At 42.8% G+C, this 20,824-nt stretch overlaps 1 protein-coding gene across 1 annotated transcript in view; it reads right to left on the bottom strand.

Annotated features, from left to right (window-relative positions):
• Nucleotides 1-275: 275 nt before the first annotated feature.
• The window catches only part of Acbd6 (acyl-CoA binding domain containing 6), a 137,553-nt gene continuing 117,004 nt past the window's right edge, over nucleotides 276-20,824 (bottom strand). The window contains exons 7-8 of the mRNA XM_028758147.1: nucleotides 13,576-13,606; nucleotides 276-559 (exon numbers count right to left, since the gene is read on the bottom strand). Coding sequence (XP_028613980.1) covers nucleotides 405-559; nucleotides 13,576-13,606 — 186 coding nt within the window. The 3' untranslated portion in view covers nucleotides 276-404. The remainder of the gene's footprint in view (nucleotides 560-13,575; nucleotides 13,607-20,824) is intronic.

Below are 20,824 nucleotides of genomic sequence, written 5' to 3'. Positions count from 1 at the left end.
AGAGGAGAGAAAGAGAGAGGAGAGAGAGAGAGAAAGAGAGAGAGAGAGAGAGAGAGAGAGAGAGAGAGATATGAAGAGGAGGAGGAGAGGGGAGCCATGTTTAATATTGTGAAATATGATCTGTCTGCTCTTCTCCCCACCTTCCACAGCAGTGATAAATTTCAAAGCATGCTCGGCAGAATTGGATTATATTATGCACAGTACACATGTTCATCACCAAAACCCGTACTCCCCCAGAATGTATGCATGGAGAATGAATTGCTGAGACGTCGAAATCCAGTTCCTCGAACTGATTTTATTAGCCAATGCATACCAAAGATGGGTGGTAAAAGAAGTATTATTCTTGCAGTTTCTTTTATCCCGGAAGTCCTATTCGGCCAAACTGTGCTTCTCCAGGCTTTGGATCAAGCCTTGCTAGCTCTGTGCCGCTGCAGCACCAGAGAGACGGCTTTGCAGCCTGTCACCTCTTCTGGCAAACAGCCGTCCTGGTCTCGGAGAGTAGGGTCAGCACCAGACTGGAGCAGCAGCTCCACGATGTCCAAAAACTCACAGGCGGCAGCTGCAGAGAGAAGGACAGATACACAAACAGGGTTACAGTGGGTCAGGGAAACCACTCCTTGCAGCAGAACGGCAAGGCTGGGCAGTAAGGAGGCCTACACACTGCCTGCTCTTATGGTGGCCACAGGATGCTTGGGCCTTGCAGCCAGAACAAGTCTTGAGAAACTCTATCATTTTTTCCTCGTGTAGAAACACACAGTTCTTTTGTAAAATTGTGAGACTTTGACCCTATTTGCAAGGAGAGAATAACAGCAAAGAATAAAAAATGCAATGGCTTTATGTTGAGCTATATTTTCAAATAATAATAGTTGGGTAACCCATGTCAAGAGGTTAAATGTACTGCGTCAAATAAAACCATTTGTTTTGTTTTTGAATACACACACACACATAACACACACACACACACACACACACACACACACACACACACACACACAATTGAATTTAGGTAGGAAAAAAGCTGGTCTAGTAAATAGACCATCACTGTGTGAAATCTTTGTATGCTCAGATGTATGTGCAGGTGTGCTCTCCTGTGTGTGTGTATGGAGGTCAAAGTTCAGCGGCAAGCACCCTCCCCCACTGCTCCCCACAAAAGTCTCTTACTGAACTTGGAGCTGGCTGGCTAGCAAGCTCCTGGAGTCCTGTCTCCATCCCTCAGAACTGGGGTTAGAGATGTGCAGGCCTGGTTCATATGTGTGGGATGGGGCCTGGACTCATTTCCTAGTGATGATCCAGCAAGTGTTTTACCCATGGAGCCGTCGCCCAGCCGCTAAAGCTCTCAGAGGAGAGAGAAGGCATTACTGGGGTCACTGAGTCTAAGCCACAGGAGGGGAGACTTCCAAATATCAAGACCTGTGATGAAGATGGTATTGTTACTGCCCCAGGGCAAACTAACAGACCGAAGGTTAGAGCGGAGGGGTGTCTACTCTTTGACATGTATACAGAAATCAGGTTTATGACAATGCCAGGATTACAAGCAAGGAGGAAACAAAGATCTAACAATAGATGGCTCTGAGATGACTGAGCTAAAGGCAAAAGCAGACATTTTACACCAAATGAATCATTAACAGCAACACACACACACACACACACACACACACACACACACACACACACAGGAGAGGTGGGTGGGCTGGTGCAGAGGAAGCACCCTTAGCTCCAGAGCATGTACTCTGGGGCAATCACTCTGGACATTAACTTGTCACTACAGGTTGTCCCTAAACACACACCCTCCCAAGGAGGATCTGCTTCTAGTGAGAGTCTATAGAGATTGTTCTGCACGTGTCCCACAGCCGATATTTGAAGAATGTATATATCAGCACGGTTCCCAATGGGCATCAAATGCAGACGGCTCAAATGCTCTCCAGCAGTAACACGTAGGACCAGACACTGTTCATCTGGAAGTGAAAACTAAGGAACTTCATACACCATTGGGTTTATATCAAAGACATAATGTTGAAGAATTAAAAAAAATCAGAATAATGCAGTTTATTTAAAGAAGTATGTAAAAACAGGCAAAATTAAACATTATCACCTAGACATACAAATATGTAGTATAACTATGAAGTAAAGCATTTATATATAGTCTGCAATCGAGCTGAGCGGGACGGTGCACACCTGAAACTCAGCACCTGGGAGGCGGAGGCAGGAGGCTCAGAGTTCAAGGCCAACCTGGCCTGCGTAGTGCATTCTAGGCCAGCTGGAACCACACAGTGAGGCCCTGTTTCAACCAAACTGAAATAATGCAATCTTAGTGATTACCATGGTTATGGGGCACACAGGAGGGCTCAGCAGACAACACTGGTGATGCTCCCAACTCAAACTAGGGCGGTGAGACAGTTTCTACAGCTGTAATTCCCCTGACTCAGACACATACATACAAGAGCAACAAGCCTTCTGAGAAAATGCACAGAGGCTATGGAGGCAGACCCCAGGCTGTTTTACTGAGCAAATGATGCCCCAGTCCTGTCAAGGATACAGTTGAGATTCCTGCTCTGAGAACTTATAACTATGTCAACAGCCGACTCTAGTGTGAAGGAATAGGGAAGTGCTGTGTGTGCAGGACACGCTCAGGCAGAGGGAAAGGGGAAACTGAGAAAAGCACTTGGCCTTCCGACACTGCGAGTGACTTTAGCTGCTGATTTCCTAGGCTGAGGAAGAAGCTCCCACTACTCCTACTTTGCTGTTTGCTTTTGAATCAGGGTCTCACTGTGCAGCCCTGGCTGTCCTGGAGCTTACTTACCATGTAGACCAGGGTGGTCTTGAACTCAGAGACTCATCTGCCCCTGAGGCCTGAGTGTGAGATTAATGGTGAACAGCTTTAATGGCTCTCTCTATTTGGTTATTTTAGCCACAACAGGAGATGAATTTTGTTACCAGCCCTTTCCACCTATAGCAGAGGTTTTTATGCTTTCTGTTGATTGCTATGATATAATGCAATGATTTCAAATTATCAAACCAATTTGGATGCCTAGGTAATACTTCATTTGCATTTGGGTATATTCTGCTTGCTAATAATCTTGAAAAGTGTTCTCTATTTTCTGAAACAGTTTGTGTACTTTTCCAGATGCAGAATCACAGGAGCCTTGTCTGTTCTTACCTCCTGCCTCTTTTCACCCAAGAAACTACTCTACGGCTGCTGATTCCTCGGGTTGAGGCTCATCCTGGGATGAGACTGGGAGCTCCGGGATGAGAGCTGTTCTTCTGAGTTAGTTTCAGTCTTGATCAGCTTTTAGGGGTGATGATTTCTGCGTTTCCCCAAATCTTCAAGCCAGCCAAACTGTTGTGTGTGTGTGTGTGTGTGTGTGTGTGTGTGTGTGTGTGTGCAGTGCACTGTCCTGCCCTATTGTATTAACAATTAAAGAGGTTGGCTATCTTCACTCCCAGGCAGGTGCTTCTCTCTAGCTTAAAGCTTTCAGGTTTTATGCTGTGAAAGAGGCAAGAGATGTTGAGCAAAAGCCAGGTTATGGTGGGCTATAAACTGGTGTAGCTCTGGTGTCTTTTTATTCTTTTGGTTGTGAGCCTAGTCTTCTCATGGCTGGATCATCTCAGCAGCCCTCCGACATCTTTTTACATTCCCTATCCTGATACTCAGTCACTAAAATCTTGTCCATAAACAGAGAGAACCTGGTTCTAAGTGAGCCAAAGTGGAGAATGTCTGAGCTAACACAAGACTGTGTGGGAACCCCTCTCTGCCTTCAGTGCTGTGGGGTCTCTTGTATGTGAGAGAAACATTTGATGAATGAACAGATGAAGAATAGGAGAAAGGGAAGAGAGAAGCAGCAATAGTCGGTTCCAATCCTAGAGTAGCTGCTGGTTCATGGTGATAGAGCGGATGTGGTAGATCCTGAGACTACATCAAAATGAGGAAAGACAGAGGCAGGACTGTCTTTGCCAAGGCCCAAGATCAAATAGTGTTTAAAATTAGAACTTTTCTTTCAAAATCCCCCCTCCCATTCTGTTTTGTGATGTTGGGGCCGTACGTGTTCTAAGCATGTACTCTACCATGGAGTCATATGCCCAGGCCACCAAATGATACTGATCATTTAGAATTGCACCCTCAAGTAAGTTCAGTCAACATTTTTACTCTAAATTTCTGGAGTTTAATCACGAATAACTATATATCTACTTAGGCTGAAATGGGAGAGTTCATAAAATAGAAGAAAGTTAAAGATACACTGCCTGGCATCAAGCAGCTGCAAGGACACACACGCTGTGAAGAACTATGCATGGGATACCTGCCTTCTAAACAACGGCACTCAGCCCTTCCACCACCAGACTCAGCCTCTTGTGAGGCGCACTCGCTTTGTTTTTAAAGTGGGATCTTTTTAACAGAGTCAGAAATCCCATATATAAATCTGTAATTCAGGATAGCCAACACGATCTAACACTTAGTTCCTCTAACCCAACACTTAGGCAGGGGAATGGGGCTAAGCAGACGTCTGCTAGAGACGCAGAACATGGCCTTTCACATGTGCTGTACCATGGAGTAGCTTTCCAGCACTGAAGTGTGGTATTATCTCAGGATTCAGACTCAGGCACAGAGTGACTGCAGCCACCCAACTAAGGAAACAGTATTTGCACTGTGCAACAGTCCCCTAGCATGACGGATATGAGTGAAATTTTAGCTCCAGTATAACTAAAAGTGAGATTCAACTCACAGTATTTCAGGGCAGGGGTGTGGTGTACATACCTATATAAAAGGGATTTTATTAACAAGCACCTGAGGTTTATGAAAAAGACAGATCCACACAGAAGCATAAGCAAGCAGGGAGGAATAGCAGAGAGAAAAAAGGGACTGATTTAAATGATGGGACCTGCCTTTAGCCACACAGGTTAACTTTATGCCGGTATGAAGGGAGCAGGTTAGGGCAGGCTGGTACCTGGGGAGACTGGCCCGTACGGATGCCCAGCAAACTGCTGTTGAAGAAACGGACCTGCACCTCCGATTACATGGTGAGCTAGCCCAGCACATGCTTTTGTTTTGTTTTGTATTTGGTTATCCTCTCTATCTAGGATGGTGCTGAGAAGTTACATTTTACTCAAAATTCACTTCTCTCGCGTTTGCATCTTTAGAGAATCACAGGCTACAAGGCAGAACATGTAACCTGCTCATACCCTCAAAACAAAGGCAAAGAAGGTAAGAAAGAAGGCAAGAACAGAGCGGGGGCCAGTGATAACATTCACCAGGTTAGCAAGGGGCCGGATCGCATCGGTGCCCACACTGTGCTGGGAAACACAAAACAGTAGGAAGCCCGTGTTGGAAAAGCCTGAGCCAGTCTACAGGGACCAGCACAGTTGCTGAATTTATGGGACCCTGGGAACCTCTATTTGTCAAGTGCCTTACAGGCAGCCCTGACACTGGCCCAGGTGAAGATGAATTCCCATTCAGAGCAGTGAGCCTTCTGACTCCATTAATCCTCGGGGCTTTGATGATGAATTTCTTTCTTTTTTTTATTTTATTTATTTTCACTCTGATTCCTCCTCCCACTGCCCTGGAACAGTACGGGAGGAACAGAACAGATGGTGCTTTTCGTGGACGCCTGAGGGCTCATGAGGATACAAAGCCAGCCCACTCTGTAATCACATGACCACACGTGCAAGGAAAGCCTTGATTTCCCCTGGGAGACACAGATGCAATGATATTAGTATTCCCAGTGGAGGAAGAGGAGGGGAAAGCTAACAGGCCATTTATAAGGAAGACCACACTTACTGCAATGCACTCCAACAAGGACCACAGATAAGCACAAAATACCGAGAGGACCAGTATCTGAAGACTCAAAACACTCAGGTAAAATGTGGGGAAATGAGGGTTTTAATATGTTTCCACACAAAGACCATTTAGGACAAACTAGTAAAGACATCCAGTGGTACAATAACGGCCTCTAGTTAACCTGCGATTGGCTCTGACCCAGTTTTAATCGGAAGAAGCCAGGATTTACAACCTGCTTAAGGATGGAGTTTGACAACTGCTATAATCAGAAGAGCTGTCAACACAAGGACAGCTGTCAAGCTCAACCATAATTCATAAAAAGTAATAGCTAAGCCCCTAAAGACCTCCCCAACACTGTCTGTACTCACTGTATTTAACCACACTTAACAGTTCTATGAAAATTCCAATAGGTTAAGGCCCTAAAACCAAATCAAATCAACAGTCACTGAGCACCCACTAAATAAAAAGGATTAAATAACATTAAATGACTAAATGCTCAACAGACTCCTAGGCATATAATAAATGCTTAATAAATGATCATTATTATTCTTACATGAGATGTTTTTGACTATTCTCAAAGTGTCTATTACAAGTCCAGTAAACTCGTAAAGAAATAAAACTAAAAGTGAATTACTTTGAAAGTGATAATTAATCTGAAAATGTTTTCATGAAAGATTCCTGAGTTGTCAGAAGATTTTAGTTTTATATATCTTTAATGTCAAAATGTCTGACTGGTAATATTCTTTTAGTGTTTAATTATGTTGATTGTAACATATATGGTTATTTGCTTGGTTCTTCCCACAGTAATTAATATAACCTGAGAGACAGAAATAGAGGATGTTTCTTTCAGTAGACGTACTCTGGGCACGATCTGAATTAAGGATCATTTTTATTAATATCCAACGTCACAGTGAACAGAAAGCACACAGGATATCAGTATGATACGTGCTACTCACAGTATAGTTGTGGGTATTGGCTCTGCCTCACTGACTGAGGAGAAGAGTGGGAAGGGATTTCCCCATTTCATTATTCCTGTAAAAGGTTACTTTCTAGGCTTGATGAGAGGATGCATGCCAGTAATCCTAGCACTTTGGCTGGGCAGGAGTATTTATGAGTCTGAAGCAAGCCTGGGCTACATAGCAAGTTCCAGGCTAATGGTGGCTATAGAGCAGGACTTTGTTTCAAACAAAACAAAACAAAAAAAACAAAAAACCCCCCCAAAACAAAACAAAACAAAACAAAAGACAAACAACCACTCCCTCCCTTCCTCCTTTCTCTTGAATTATCTTCCAGAAAATAATGTGAGTTCTCTCTGGCACTGCAGTTGTGGACATGGAACTGTCCATCCTGGATGCACAGTGATTCTGCTCTCAACAGCTGGACTGTTGAGAAGGTCATAGCACCTTCCCAGCCGCCAGATTCTCATCCGGCAGTGAGGAAACAAACACCTAAGCTTGGCCATTTGTTGGGAAGACTAGAGAACAGACAGGGCAACAACCCTGCTACCTGATCTCCATGTCAGTCAGGCTCTGTCTCTCTGTGTGTAAGCTTTACTAAGCTACAGAATACATACACGAGCATGTCAGTCATATATATGTTTTCTTAAGAGGAATCTACTCATGTAATGTGTCCATACGTTATCACTTCAGTATAAGAATCCCAGAAGCACCCCCTAGCTTTATCAAGCCACTTCTGCTAAATTAATCATCTGTCTCCCGATGCTGAAGCCTCCCCATGTTTGACTTTCATGTAACAGAGGCACATGCATTCCTGGGTCCAGCATCTTAAGCTCCACGCTGCATTCATGTGGCTGCATTCTCAATATGACCAGCATCCTGCTGAGAAAACATTTCCCGTTGCCACGACTATGCTGTCTAATTCCCAGAGCTGAAGAATCCAGTGCTTTACCAACTTGAGAAATTATCAGTGACTATTCCTTTTGTTGTTGTTTGCTTATTTGAAACAGGGTCTGTCTATATAGCCCTGGCTGTCCTGGAACTCACTATATAGATAAGGCTGGCCTCAAACTCACAAAGATCTGCCTGCCTCTGCCTCCTTAGTGTTGGGATTAAAGGCATGTGCCACTGCACCCTGCCAGTAAGTATTCTTATATACTGATTCTCCTAGAATCTTTCTTGGAACACCTATTAGAAATTTCTCATTTCTCCTTTAAAAAAAATAGCTGGACAGTCATGGCACACATATTTAATCCCAGCACTTGGGAGGCAGAATACGTAATCTTGGAGTTTGAGGCCACCCCACCCTGGCCTATAGAATGAGTTCCAGGACAACCAAAGCTATACAGAGAAACTTTGTCTCAAAAAAAAAAACAAAAACAAAAACCCAACAATAATGATGGTAGAGGAACTGGAGGGATAGCCCAGTGGTGAGAGCACTGGCTGCTGTTCCAGAGGTCCTGAATTTGGCACCCACACGATGGCTCACAACCATCTGTAACTCTAGTTCCAGTGAAACTGACACCCTCTTATGGCCTCTGTGGGCACCAAGTACTGGCAAAACACCCATGCACATAAGATAAAAATAAGTCAGGGGTTGGGAGGAGAGAGAGAGTGAAAACGAATGAATGAATGAATGAATGAATGAATGAATGATAGAAATCAAAGCCCAGGCAAGTGCTTTTCCCTGAGCCACATTTCTGGCTTCTCCTTAAGTGCTAATACAGTGCTTCTCAACCTTCCTAACGCCGCGGTCCTTTTTTTTTTTTTTTAATTGTATGTAGATACACTGTAGCTGTAGCTGTCTTCAGACACCCCATAAGAGGGCATCAGATCTCCTTACGGATGGCTGTGAGCCACCATGTGGTTGCTGGGATTTGAACTCATGATCTCTGGAAGACCAGTCAAGTGCTCTGAACTGCTGAGCCATCTCACCAGCCCCCCCCACTTTTTTTTGGTTTTTCAAGACAGGGTTTCTCTGTGTAGCTCAGGCTGGCCTCGAACTCAGAAATCCGCCTGCCTCTGCCTCCCAAGTGCTGGGATTAAAGGCGTGCACCACCACTGCCCGCCGCGGCCCTTTCATGCAGTTTCTTTAATACGGTTGTGGAGACTCTCAACCATAACATTATTTTTGTTGCTATTTCACAACTGTGATTTTGCTACTGTTTTGAATCAGAATGTAAGTCCCTGATATGAGACTTACCCCATGGGGTCATGACCCAGCAGTTGAGAGCCATAGCTCTAAGCTCTACCACATTTCTATGTCTTCCATCCTGTCCTGCATTTTTGGTGACTTCTTACAAACAGCTTTCAACACACCATTTTCTTTTCTCTTTTCTTTCACTACTTGTGCTAACTACATACTTTAATCTAATCGTAAAACTTCTATATTTCTTAATTTTTTAAATGTAAACTCAATTTGGCGCTGGGCATGATAGTGCACGCCTTTAAACCTAGCCCTCAGGAGGTAGAGGCAGGGGGATCTCTGAGCTGCAGGCAAGCCTGGTCTACAGAGTGAGTTCAGCCCCTTGATTTGGCTTTCTTTCACACCTGTCCACTCGTGTGCTGCTGAGTCCCTCTTTACAAGTTTGCTCTGTAATTCTCATCCGATCGCTTCACTAAAGTCCTTGAAGATACAGACCTGGGCTGGTGAGACGACTGAAGGTCAAGGCACTTGCCACCCCGCCTGGCAACTTGTGTGAGGAAGGGAACCAATTACAAGTTGTCCTCCACATGTGTGCTGAGGCACGTGCACACCCCTCCTAATAACTGTGAAAGAAACTGAACCCGTGTTTATTGCACCACAGACGTGCATGTGATTGTCGTCTGTGACATTAGCTTGTGGGCTTCTTCTCATCTAAGGAACTTTAGAGTGCTGCTGCACTAATAAGGTGTATAGACTGTTTATACACTTCTGTCAGTGAGTGAGGCAGGAGAGGACAAACCAGACCAGCACACTTACCTTAGTTCCTTAATCTGCTGATTTCCAAAACAATCAAGAATATACATCTGAACTTTAAATTTGTGTGAAATGGGGCTTCCCCCAACTAGACACTGGTCTGATGTAGATAATCTGTTTTTCTTCTTTGCACTATTAGACTAAATCAAAAATATTTTAAACAAAACATGTTTATCTTTTAAAGATTTTTTAATGAAAAAAGTCACTCAAAAGTCTGTAAGACTTTTAAAGACATATACATATATCTTTAACCTTTTATAAATTGAACTCCATATTTACAAAAATGAAATCAAGAAATACTGAAAACTGCAAGTTCTTTTCCTTTTAATATCTAATTCCTGTATGCGGATGAAATATACTCTAAACTTTCAGTATAAATTCATTCCTAAATTAAAGTTATGAGTGGACTAATAATAAATCTGTAAAATAATCTTTCTATGCAATTTCCAAATCCTGCGAATAAAAGCAGTTTTAATCATTTCTATATCTGCAGAGAATGTTCCGCTGTCCTGATGCACATTCCTTTGTACCCTGCTCCCGTCAAAGACCAGCCACCAGACACCAAGCTCATCACTTTAACTTTCTCCTGGAAATATTTATGAATCCAGCCTTTTCACAGATCGGTACATCAACAGGAACAAGCATTTTCCACAGGAGAGTAACTGGTGGGTCTGCAGTTTTCTCCCTTGGTTGTGTGAGAACCATAACTGGCAGACTGTAACCCTCTGCAGTAATGCTGACTTGTTCACGCTGGTGTCCTCCAGACCTCTCACATGTTTATCTTTCTAGTGGTGGTTTCATTATACTGCCTATAATGAAAATATACGACCTTGAATTTGAGATCCTCTCCCTCAGCCTGTAGAGAAGCTCAATCACAGGCATGCATTAACCACCCTGGCTCTTTGTGTGTATGCATGTGCATGACTGAGTGTGTGCATATGTACATACACGATTGTGTGCGTGTGTGTGTGTGTGTGTGTGTGTGTGTGTGTGTGTAGTATTCCCCATAAGTCTTGGGCATTCACATACTTTGCTCCTAGTTGGCTGTTTGAGAAGGATTAGGTGTGTCCTTGCTGGAGGAAGCACGATACTGGGGTTGGCTCTGAGGTTTCAAAGACTTGTGCCATTTTGAATTAGCCCTCAATCTATCTGCCTCCCTCTTGCTGGTGGTTTGAGATGTAAACGCTTAGCTGCTGTTCAAGCTCTCTGCTGTCTGCTGTCTCTGTTCCATCATCATGGACTCTAACCCTCTGGAACTGGAAGCCTAAAAGGAACTCTTTCTTCTAGAAGTTGTCTTGGTCAGGGTGTTTTTAATCACAGTAATAGAAAAGTAACAATACAGTGTGCATGTGGGTGCTTGTGTATACATGACTGTGATTATGTGTGTACTCAGGTGCACAAGGGTGACTATGCATGTACATGCTTACACACGTGGAGACCAGAGGACAACACGGTTGCTTTATCCAATCATTCTCCACGTGAGGCACTCCTGCTGCTCTATCTCCTGCTTCATGTCTTTCCCTCACTACTATTTGTTTCTGTGTCAGACAGACAGCATTCTACAGGGTTAATGCAGGATTTCAGCTTCTTTAATGATTTTTTTTCTGTTTCTTGATCATCATGCTACCATCTTGATGCAAACTTACTAGAACCACCTTCATATTTAAACTAGCTAAATCCCAGCAATATAAGGAAACATTAGTTCTAGAGTTTTCTTTTCCTGACCTTCTTTTGGTGGTTGAGTATATTATGAGACTGTTATATAGCAATGTTACAACCCTAAAATTATATTTCTAATTTATTCTCGGATTCTATCATAGAGGCTGTTAACACTTACTGCATACACAGCAGGTATCAGACATTGTCTTGAGCACTTTACATAAATTAACCTCTTATATTCTCAGACCTAGTCTGAGGTCATGGTCCCCATTTCACCAAGTGTAAACTAAAGTACGTGATCCAAACAGCCTGTGCAGTCAGCAGGAGATCTAGAATGACAAACACAAGTCTGGCTTAAACTCATGAGGGCCGAACCACTTTTCTAAACTTCTTAAATTGAGTGTTGACTTTTCTCACAAACCTTTTTATACATCTGAACTACTGAATTGGGTATTTCACCTAGCTTGGAAATGTAGAAAATCATACTAATAAACTTTAAAACCTTACACCATCCTTCAATTTCTGGGATGAACTCAACACGATTATGATATATCTTTGTGTCTAAAGCACAATGATGGTTTCGTTTGCTAATACTTTCCTTAGGATTTTGGTATTTATGTTGAAAAGTGAATTGGACTCACAAGTTTCCTTTCTTCCTACTAGTTTTACTATCTAGGTAATACCAGTAAACTTATAAATTTTTAGACATTTCAATTTTCATTATCAGTCTGATTTACATAGATTGCAGCTAGTACTACAGTCTAGACTCCCAGGTGATCCAGCGATGCTCACAGCACCCAAAAAGATGCTCAGGATCAGACAACGGTGCTGAAGGGCAGCTGAGGCCCTGATACTAATCCTAGCCCAGATGGCTGCAGGTGGGTGAACCTTAGCTTGATTTAAACACTGATGCCTGAATTTTTTTTTCAAAATACTCATATGCAATAGAATCTCTGAATTATATTTGCTAGTATTTTATAATTTATGAAACACTTTAATATCTTTTTATTTAGCTGAATTTATTTAATAGTTCTCTAAGAGCCATGCTATTAGTTCTACTTTACAGATAATTTTTACTATATTTTGTACATTGTTGAAGTAAAGATAATCAGTAGAGAAAACAAAAATTAAGAACCAAACTTGTTTTCTTTATTCAGTTATAGTAGTCTCCCTTTATCTAAGAGAAAAAAATTCAAGAAAGTGAAGACAGGACCAAGCAATACACATACACACACACACACACACACACACACACACACGAGCACATATGTGTGTGTATATACATGCTTACATTGTTTTTTCTTTCTCTACACACTCATAGAAATGTATGACTTATTACCAGCAATAAGTAATGAATAAAGGAATATACTATCTCTGAAAACATTGCAGTGTGCTATACTCACAATCTGTGATGCCGTGAGAGGACCCGATGTCCATGTGATAGGATAAACTGAGGCAAAGGACAGAGGCATCAGCCTAGTTGTCAGGCTGCACCAAAGGGCCACTTGAACACGTGCACTGTCATCAGCTGCTCTGGTAACTGAGACACTACCCAGGCACTAATGCAGAGTGGTGTGGTATACACACAGCTTCAGCAGGTCAGTCAAGAAGAGGAGTCATCCCAGACTGAAGGACCAAGGACGGCGTGAGTCTCTCGGAACAGCACATGATTTAAAATCTATTAACTGTCTATTTGTACAATTTTCATGTTTCATAGTTTTGGATTGTAATTGACTGTGGGCAACTGGAACTACAAATAGTAAAACTGCAGGTTAGAGGTTCAAAAAAGTTATTATCTTTTTAATGTGTGGTGTATGCATGTGTGAGGGCCAGCCGCTGTATGTACACATGGAAGCAAGAGTCAGTGGCGTGTGTCTTCCTCTATCAAGTTCCACACGCCACTGTGCCTACTTTTATGTGGGTTCTGGGGGATCTGAACTCAGATCCTCGTACTTGCATACTGAGCATTTTACCTACTGAGCCATTTCCCAAACCTAAAGAAAGTTTTTCTTTTCTTCTTCTTTTAAATAACAGGGGAGAAATTAGATTCTACAATAACAAAGATTAGTATCCTGGTTGTTCCTGACAGTACCAAGAATGAAATAAGTTTTTATGAGTGGGTGGAGAAGCCCCTGCTGCTGAGAGGATTACTGCATTTCTACCAGCTCTACCATATAGGCATAGATAGATAGAAACGTTAAGATAGGAACAATAATTCAGAAACATCTTACCATAATGAAGTGCTGTCTGACCTTCATTGTCCTATAAAAGAATACAAATGATGACTTTAGAAAAGATCAGCAGGTATGTAAAAGTACACAAACTGTTGTAAACACATAGGGTACCAAAGTTTTACAGATTTATGAGACACAGGGAAAGACCTTGTTTCTCTGCACCTCAGTCACTTGAAATCAGGCTGCTACCTTGGAGAACTGTAAACCATGCATGGCAGCAGCTAGAGCAGAGGAAGAGTACAAACAGATCTATGGGGAATCCAGTCAGGTGCGGCAGCACAGTCACTGCAGTAGGAAAGAAGAGCTAGCACTGTAGCATTTACCCTGGACACTATTAGATGCTGATTTCTCTCTTTCCTTTTCTATATATGTGGGTACACTGTCACTGTCTTCAGACACACCAGAAGAAGGCATCAGATCCCATTACAGATGGTTGTGAGCTACTCGGTGGTTGCTGGGAATTGAACTCAGGACCTCTGGAAGAGCAGTCAGTGCTCTTAACCGCCAAACCATCTCTCCAACCCTAGATGCTGTTTTCTAAGCCTCTACCCAAATCTAAGGAATCTATGACTTTTAGTAAGGTTAATATCTTTTAAAAAGATTGCCAGAGCCTGAAATATTCAGAGGCGAATGCTTACAGCTAACCACTGAACTGATCATGGGGTTCCCAATGGAGGAGTGAGAGAGAAGACTGAAGGAGCTGAAAGGGTTTGCAGCCCCACGGGGAGAGCAACAATGCCAACCAACCAGAGCTCCCAGGGTTTAAACCGCCAGCCTGGGAGCACTTAGGGAGGGACCCATGGCTCCAGCTGTATAGTAGGGGAGGATGGCAATGTTGGGCATAGGTGGGAGAGGAAGTCTTTGGTCCAGTGAAGGCTGGATGCCCCAGTGTGGGGGAATTAGAGGGTGGGGAGGTGGGGGGGGGGGGGCGGCCCGAAGCACATCCTCATAGAAGCAGGAAGAGGGATGGGATAGGGAGTTTCTGGGTTGGGGGGAAATGGGGAAAGGGAATAATATCTGAAACGTAAATAAATATGCAATAATAATAATAATAAACCCTCTGTGAAAGAGGGAAAAAGAGTAAGTTTTGTTTATGCAAAACACAAAAAGAAAAAAAGAAGTTTTAGGAAAAACTTAAGACAATTAAAAATATATAGTTAAATTTCATATATTTTAGGTGATATTTTATATAATAAACAAAGATTCACTTTATGTATTTGGAAAGCTAGTAAGTAATGAAAAAATAAATGAGTCTAAAAAAAAAAAAAGATTTGCAAATTCCAATCGAAAGACCTCAGGCTTTCTAACCAGACCAAGCATCATCAAGATAGGTGATTTCAAAGTCTGCAAAGTTCCAGAAGTAAAGAACAAGACCTCCCTTGGATCATGCAGCAAAGTGAGGTACTCCAGCTTTTTTCTTTAACCCCAAGCTATTCCAAACACATATGTAAAACAATGTTACAGATGGCTACTTCTAAGCAGGTTTACCTCTTAAACTGAGGGCAGACCACAGACAGAATACAAGCAACAAACTATCAGAGGTAGAGTAAGGGCAGAATTTAGTAGCTACCTTGAATGCAGAGCCTGTGCCTATGACAACTGTTCTACCACAGAAAGAATGATGGCTGAACTAGTATCAAACTGTTCTTAAGTACCCTGTACCTGTTTTCCCACTTAATGTGGGACTGGGGATTACCTCCAAAACGTTTGGCTATGGGCATCTCTATTTAAGCTTCTAAATAACATGCAAGATGCTGCCACGGAGAAATTATTTACTGATTTGGACAGGAAGTAAGAAAGAAAACAAGTCATTCCTTAAGGGTTTTCTTAGCACCTAGAAGGACAGCAGGTGGAGGCGGGAGCAAGCGCGGGGGCAGTGTAGTTTGTGTCCTCCTAGGGATGTGTGAGCTTCTCAATGGATTCAGAGGTGAGGTGTATGTGAGTGGGTGAGCCAACATAGGAAAGAAGTAACTGGGGAGGGGGTGGAGAAGGTACATTCAGCTGGGGTGCCACAGTGACTAAGCTGGGATGCCCACCAACAATAATAAAGATAATACACTCTAAAAATAGTAAAACATAGGGCAACAGCAACCAAAAATAAGGAGCACAGATGGTCACTGGTGTAGTCTGAGTGAGAACTGTCCCCCACAGTTTCAGGCATAGTTTTAGGTCCTCCATTGGTGCTTCTTAGGGAGGCTTAGGTGGTAGAGCCTTGGTATAAAAGTCATCACTGGAAGTAAGCTGTGGTAAAAAGTCTTTACAGCTTTAATATGCTCTCTGCTTCGCGTTCATTAAGTGCTGAGTCTTGGCATGCTGTTCCAGCTGCTACAGGCGTGTTCTGCGCCAGCCCTTGATGACGGCCTCTTATCCGTCTGGAGCCCAGGTGTGAGTAAGTTCTTTCTTTTGTGGGTTGCTTTGGTCAGGGTGTTTCTATCACAGCAGCAGAACAGTAACTGATAAAGTCATCTCACTGTGTCCCTGAGATCAGGGACAAGAGTGAGGAGGGGAGCTGAGGTCTATGAACAGTGTCAGAGTGATGCCAATGTAGAGCCCAAGTCTTACGCGAGAGAATTGTATCTGGTCTGGGTATAGCTAAGGGCAACGGGAAAGAGCAGAACTAGTCAAAACAGCCTAAGACTCAAATCTATCTTGCTAGTTTTCAGTGTTAGGCACTGAAAATGTTAGTATGACCTGAAGGGTTTATACTCACTTTTATAGCCTTAGTACAAATGTCTAACAAAACAACAATTCCAGAAAGTCCTCTACTGCAATCTGGAGTCTACTGTGACACTACGACTCTACTTTTTTTTTTCCATCATTAAATTTTTCACAAAGTATAGTTTTCAGTTAGACAGGGCAGCATATAACTGCAATTCCAGTACTTGGGAGGTTGAGGCAAGACTTAAAGCGTCTCAGGGTCAGTCTGAGCTACGCAGTCTAAGCCAAGTGAGCCAGGGATACAGGACGAGATTCTGTCCAAAAAAAGGGGGCCGGGGGTAAGATGGGTTTGGTGGTGCAAGCCTTTAATCCCAGCACTCAGGAGGCAGACAGATCTGTGAGTCTGAGGCCAACATTTTCAATATACTGAGTTCCAAGCCAGCCAAGGCTACATAGTGGGACACTGTCCAAAAACAAACAAACAAACAACCAAAACAAACAAACATCAAAAAACCTGGGACACAGAGAGAGCACATTATCTTGCTATTTTGGCGAACTACCATGTTTAATTACTGTGTTTACACATATCAAAAGTTCAGAGCCTCACTTGGAAGACAGAATTAATTTCTTTTAATCACTTTTAATTTACAATGAATATAAATAGGTAGCTACACACACAGTCTTAGAGTTTTTATTGCTGTGACAAAACACCAAAAGGCAAGTTGAAGAAGAAAGGGTTTATTCAGTGGCTTACACTTTCAGATCTTAGTTAATTGTTGGAGGAACTCAGGACAGGAATTCAAGTAGGGCTGGAACCTGAAGGCAGGAGCTGATGCAGAGGCCATGGAAGGGGTGCTGCTTACTGGCTTACTCCACATGGCTTGCTTAGCCTGCTTTCTTAAAGAATCCAGGACTACCAGCCCAGGGGTGGCACTACCCACAATGAGCTGGGCCCTCCCCCATGAATCACTAATTGAGAAAATGCCTTGCAGCTGGATCTCATGGAGGCATTTTCTCAACTGAGGCTCCTTCCTCTCTAATGACTCTAGCTTGTGTCAAGTTTACACACAAAACTAGCCAGTACACACAGACACACACACACACACACACACACAAACACAGACACACACACAGACACATACACAGACACACACGCACGCATGCATACAGGCACGCTTAGTAAACAGCACTTGTCACCTTATTCTGGAAGCAAGCATGTTACCCAAGCCATGCCTGAGAGTTTTCTCTCAGGATTCTTCAAAATGGGGCGAAGGGATGGAAGTCTAGTAAAGAAGGTCTTTTTCTTTTTACAAGCATAGTGACACCAGAGAGACGGTAAAGGGGACAGGTGGTTCTGCTTATATGAGGTGTCTAAGGTGCTTAAATTCCAAGGGGAGAAAGAGGGAGCCACTGGCAGTCAGTGTTTAGTGAGCACAATTTCATTTTGGGAGGAAAAGCTCTAAAGAGAGATATGGTGATGGCTGCCAACACTTAGTGCCAATGAACTGGATAGTTAACAGTGGTTAAAATGATAAATTTTAACTGGGTGTAGTGGCATATACCTGAAATCCAGCACTTGGGAAGTGGAGGCAGGAGGATCATAAGTTTGAGGTCATCTCTGGCCATATAACAAATTAAAGGGAAACTTAGACTATAAAAGGTCCTATCTCAAGACAAAACATATATAATAAATTTCACCGTTTGATTTTCCTACAAACAAATCTCCTACAAAATGTAGAGAGCAAGTGGCAAGGCTGCCTTTGGAGAGAACTGCAGTAGGAGAGAAGTGTACAATCTCAAACCCACCGGGCAGTGTTGAGAAGCAGTCTCCGTTCTTGTCCTTCTAATGACACCTGACCACCCCCACAGACTTCTTAGGTTAGCCCACAGCTCCAGAGGAACTACATTTTCCCATGACGTGGTGATGGGAATAAACAAAATGTCTTTCTTCTGTTGAGTGTTTCACACTTAACAACAGTGTTAAGAGACTATATAATAACGGAGGCACTCAGGACAACTGGCTGTGAAGAAATAGATGTATAACGTTTTTTGAGTTACTAATCGTAGTTTTGAATTATGTCTTAGGTCTGCGACTGTAACAGAAAATGATGGAATCAAGCTAACAATTTAGAAAATTGAAAATGCATTTTATGATTATTCTTCTAAGAACTTTTCTTAACACATGTTGTCCACTGAAAGTTCTGGGCATGTTCTGTCTTTCTTGGAAAGAAAATGTGAGTAAGGTGATGCCCCGTTCTAACCGGTGTCTTTAGGAAACCATGCAGGTCATGCAGCAGGTTTTTGAAGTAATTGGACTGTTACCTTCAAGCACCTGAAACACCCCCACCCCCAACTCTGCGCGCCCTCTCTGAGGCAGGGCCTCTTTTCATACTCCTGGCTGTCCTAGAACTCACTATGTAGGCCAGAGTGGTCTCAAACTCACAGAAGTTTGCCTGTGTCTGCCTCCCCTGTGCTGGGCAGTCCATGCCTGGCAGCTCTCTTGCATACAGCTCTTCCCAAAGTATTTTACTTCTCTTTGTCCTGTGGAGACCATTAACTTTTTCTTGATGATTTGGAGTCAGAATCATAAGCTGACTGTGTGCCCTCAATATCTAGAACCAGGCAAATGTTGGCAAATATCAGTGAACAAAACCATAATTTATTGGACACACTACACTATAAATGATGCTTTTGGAGAATAAGAGGGAGATAGGTGATTTGGTCTTTTGATAAGTAGTTGCAGGTTATTTTTTTTAATTGAGTCTGAGTTTGTTCTTAAACAGCAGCTTCGTTTTAGCCAGATTTTAAACCACCCTGCATTCCTGTCAGTGGGCCCAAGTCTTTTACAGAGTTTAGTTTTCATCCATTGGAGGCTGAAAAGCAGACACGTGTGTTCCTCCTTGTGTCTCAGGAAACATGGTTGATGATTTGCTGGTAGTCTCACAAGATGGGTTAACAGGGATTGTGTGTTCTAGTTTCATACTGGTTATATCTTGCTTTTAGATTCTATTCTTATAATGACTAGTTTCCGATTTTTAAAGAGTCTGCTGGAAGCGTTTGTTTGAGTGCACTCTGGAGTGATGAATGAAGTTCCTGTAAAAGGAGACTATGCTGGCTGAGCAGAACAGTGACCCAAGTCCTGCACCCTTGACGCCTCCACCAGCTGCCAGCAGAACCAGCTAGAAGGTATCCCCACAGTGCACAGTTTGAAAATCCTTTTCTAGCTACCTGAGGATGCTGGCTAACAAGTTGTTTGATGTATTAGATGTAAATTTTACTGGCTCTATTTCTAGACTTTGGTCTTATCCTCCATAGAATAATGGGTTGGCTTGTCAATAATTAAAGCAACTTTTCCTGACTAGATCATTTATGAACTTTCTTAATAATTCTCTCTGAATAAAAAACAAGAGAAACTCTATATACTTGGGAAAGCTGAGAAAACAGAGCAAAATACAAAAGACTCGATCTGAAAGTCCTCACTGGAGAAGCAGTGACACAGCTTGACAGGTAGAAAGCTGGTTATTTTTAGCTCTGCTTGGTGTCACTACACCTTCCGCAGACAAGCAGTGTGTTTCCTATGGACTGCAGCTTCCTATGGTAAAACAGCTTCACTAGATAATATTGGTAAATAGCCATCATAAATAGGACAGACAAATGACTGATAGGAAACCCACCAGAGGCGCCGTGAACTCACTACTCAGCCTGTCAAAGCAGCCGGGCAGATTCTCATCTCCATGATGGTTCTCAAGTCTGTTCTGAGAACTGCAATGGCTGAATTGTCTTTAGACCACTCTGAACTACCAGACTGAGGGAGACTGGAGCAAAGGGGTACAGTGTCAATGAGCAGAAGCTAAAGAAAGAATGGGTAGTCGTGTGCTGTGTCCACAAGGCGCGAATCATTCAGACTCACAGGCTGCTAAAGGCACAGTATGAAACTATTCAACAGTTCCTGTTAGACACCATTCACAATTTGCCACAAGAACAGAGCAAGACTCAAAGTAATTCACATGACCAGATCCCTCCACCCCCACCCTGGCCACCTGGGAGCTCCAGAAAATAGGACTTAGACATGAGAGAAGAAATCCTTCCTAGGAGGTCCAGATGGATCTGGGTTTAGACGCCCTGCTGCTTCACAGGCAGACATCTTCTAACTGTAGCTAGCAGGCTTACACACAGCATATGCCTATTAGACGTCACACAGGGAGATGGAGAGATGGCTCACCTCTGCTCTTGCAGAGGACCTGGGTGTGGTTCTCAGCACTCACATGGCAGCTCAAAGCCATCTGTCACTCTAGTTCTAAGGGATTTGACACCTTCTTCTGGCCTCCTTATAGTCACCAGGCACACAGTGTACATATATACACTCAGGCAAACATGCATACAAACAAAATATATAAATCTTTAAAAAAAGCAAGCTAGGCCAGACACAGAAAGACAAGTGTGTTTTAGCTCAAGAGGAATATATATTTCAAGCTAAACTTGATTAAACTTAATTTTTATTTTATTTATTTATTTTGGGGTATGGGTGCATGTGTGTGCCATGGTGTAACGTGGAGGTCAGAGGACAACCTGCAGAAGTCTGCTCTTT

Source organism: Grammomys surdaster, unplaced genomic scaffold (assembly GCF_004785775.1).
Source record: "Grammomys surdaster isolate TR1022 unplaced genomic scaffold, NIH_TR_1.0 130, whole genome shotgun sequence".
NCBI classification, from domain to species: Eukaryota; Metazoa; Chordata; class Mammalia; order Rodentia; family Muridae; genus Grammomys; species Grammomys surdaster.
The sequence above is the reverse complement of the archived record's forward strand: the minus strand, read 5'-3'. Positions and strand labels throughout refer to the sequence as shown.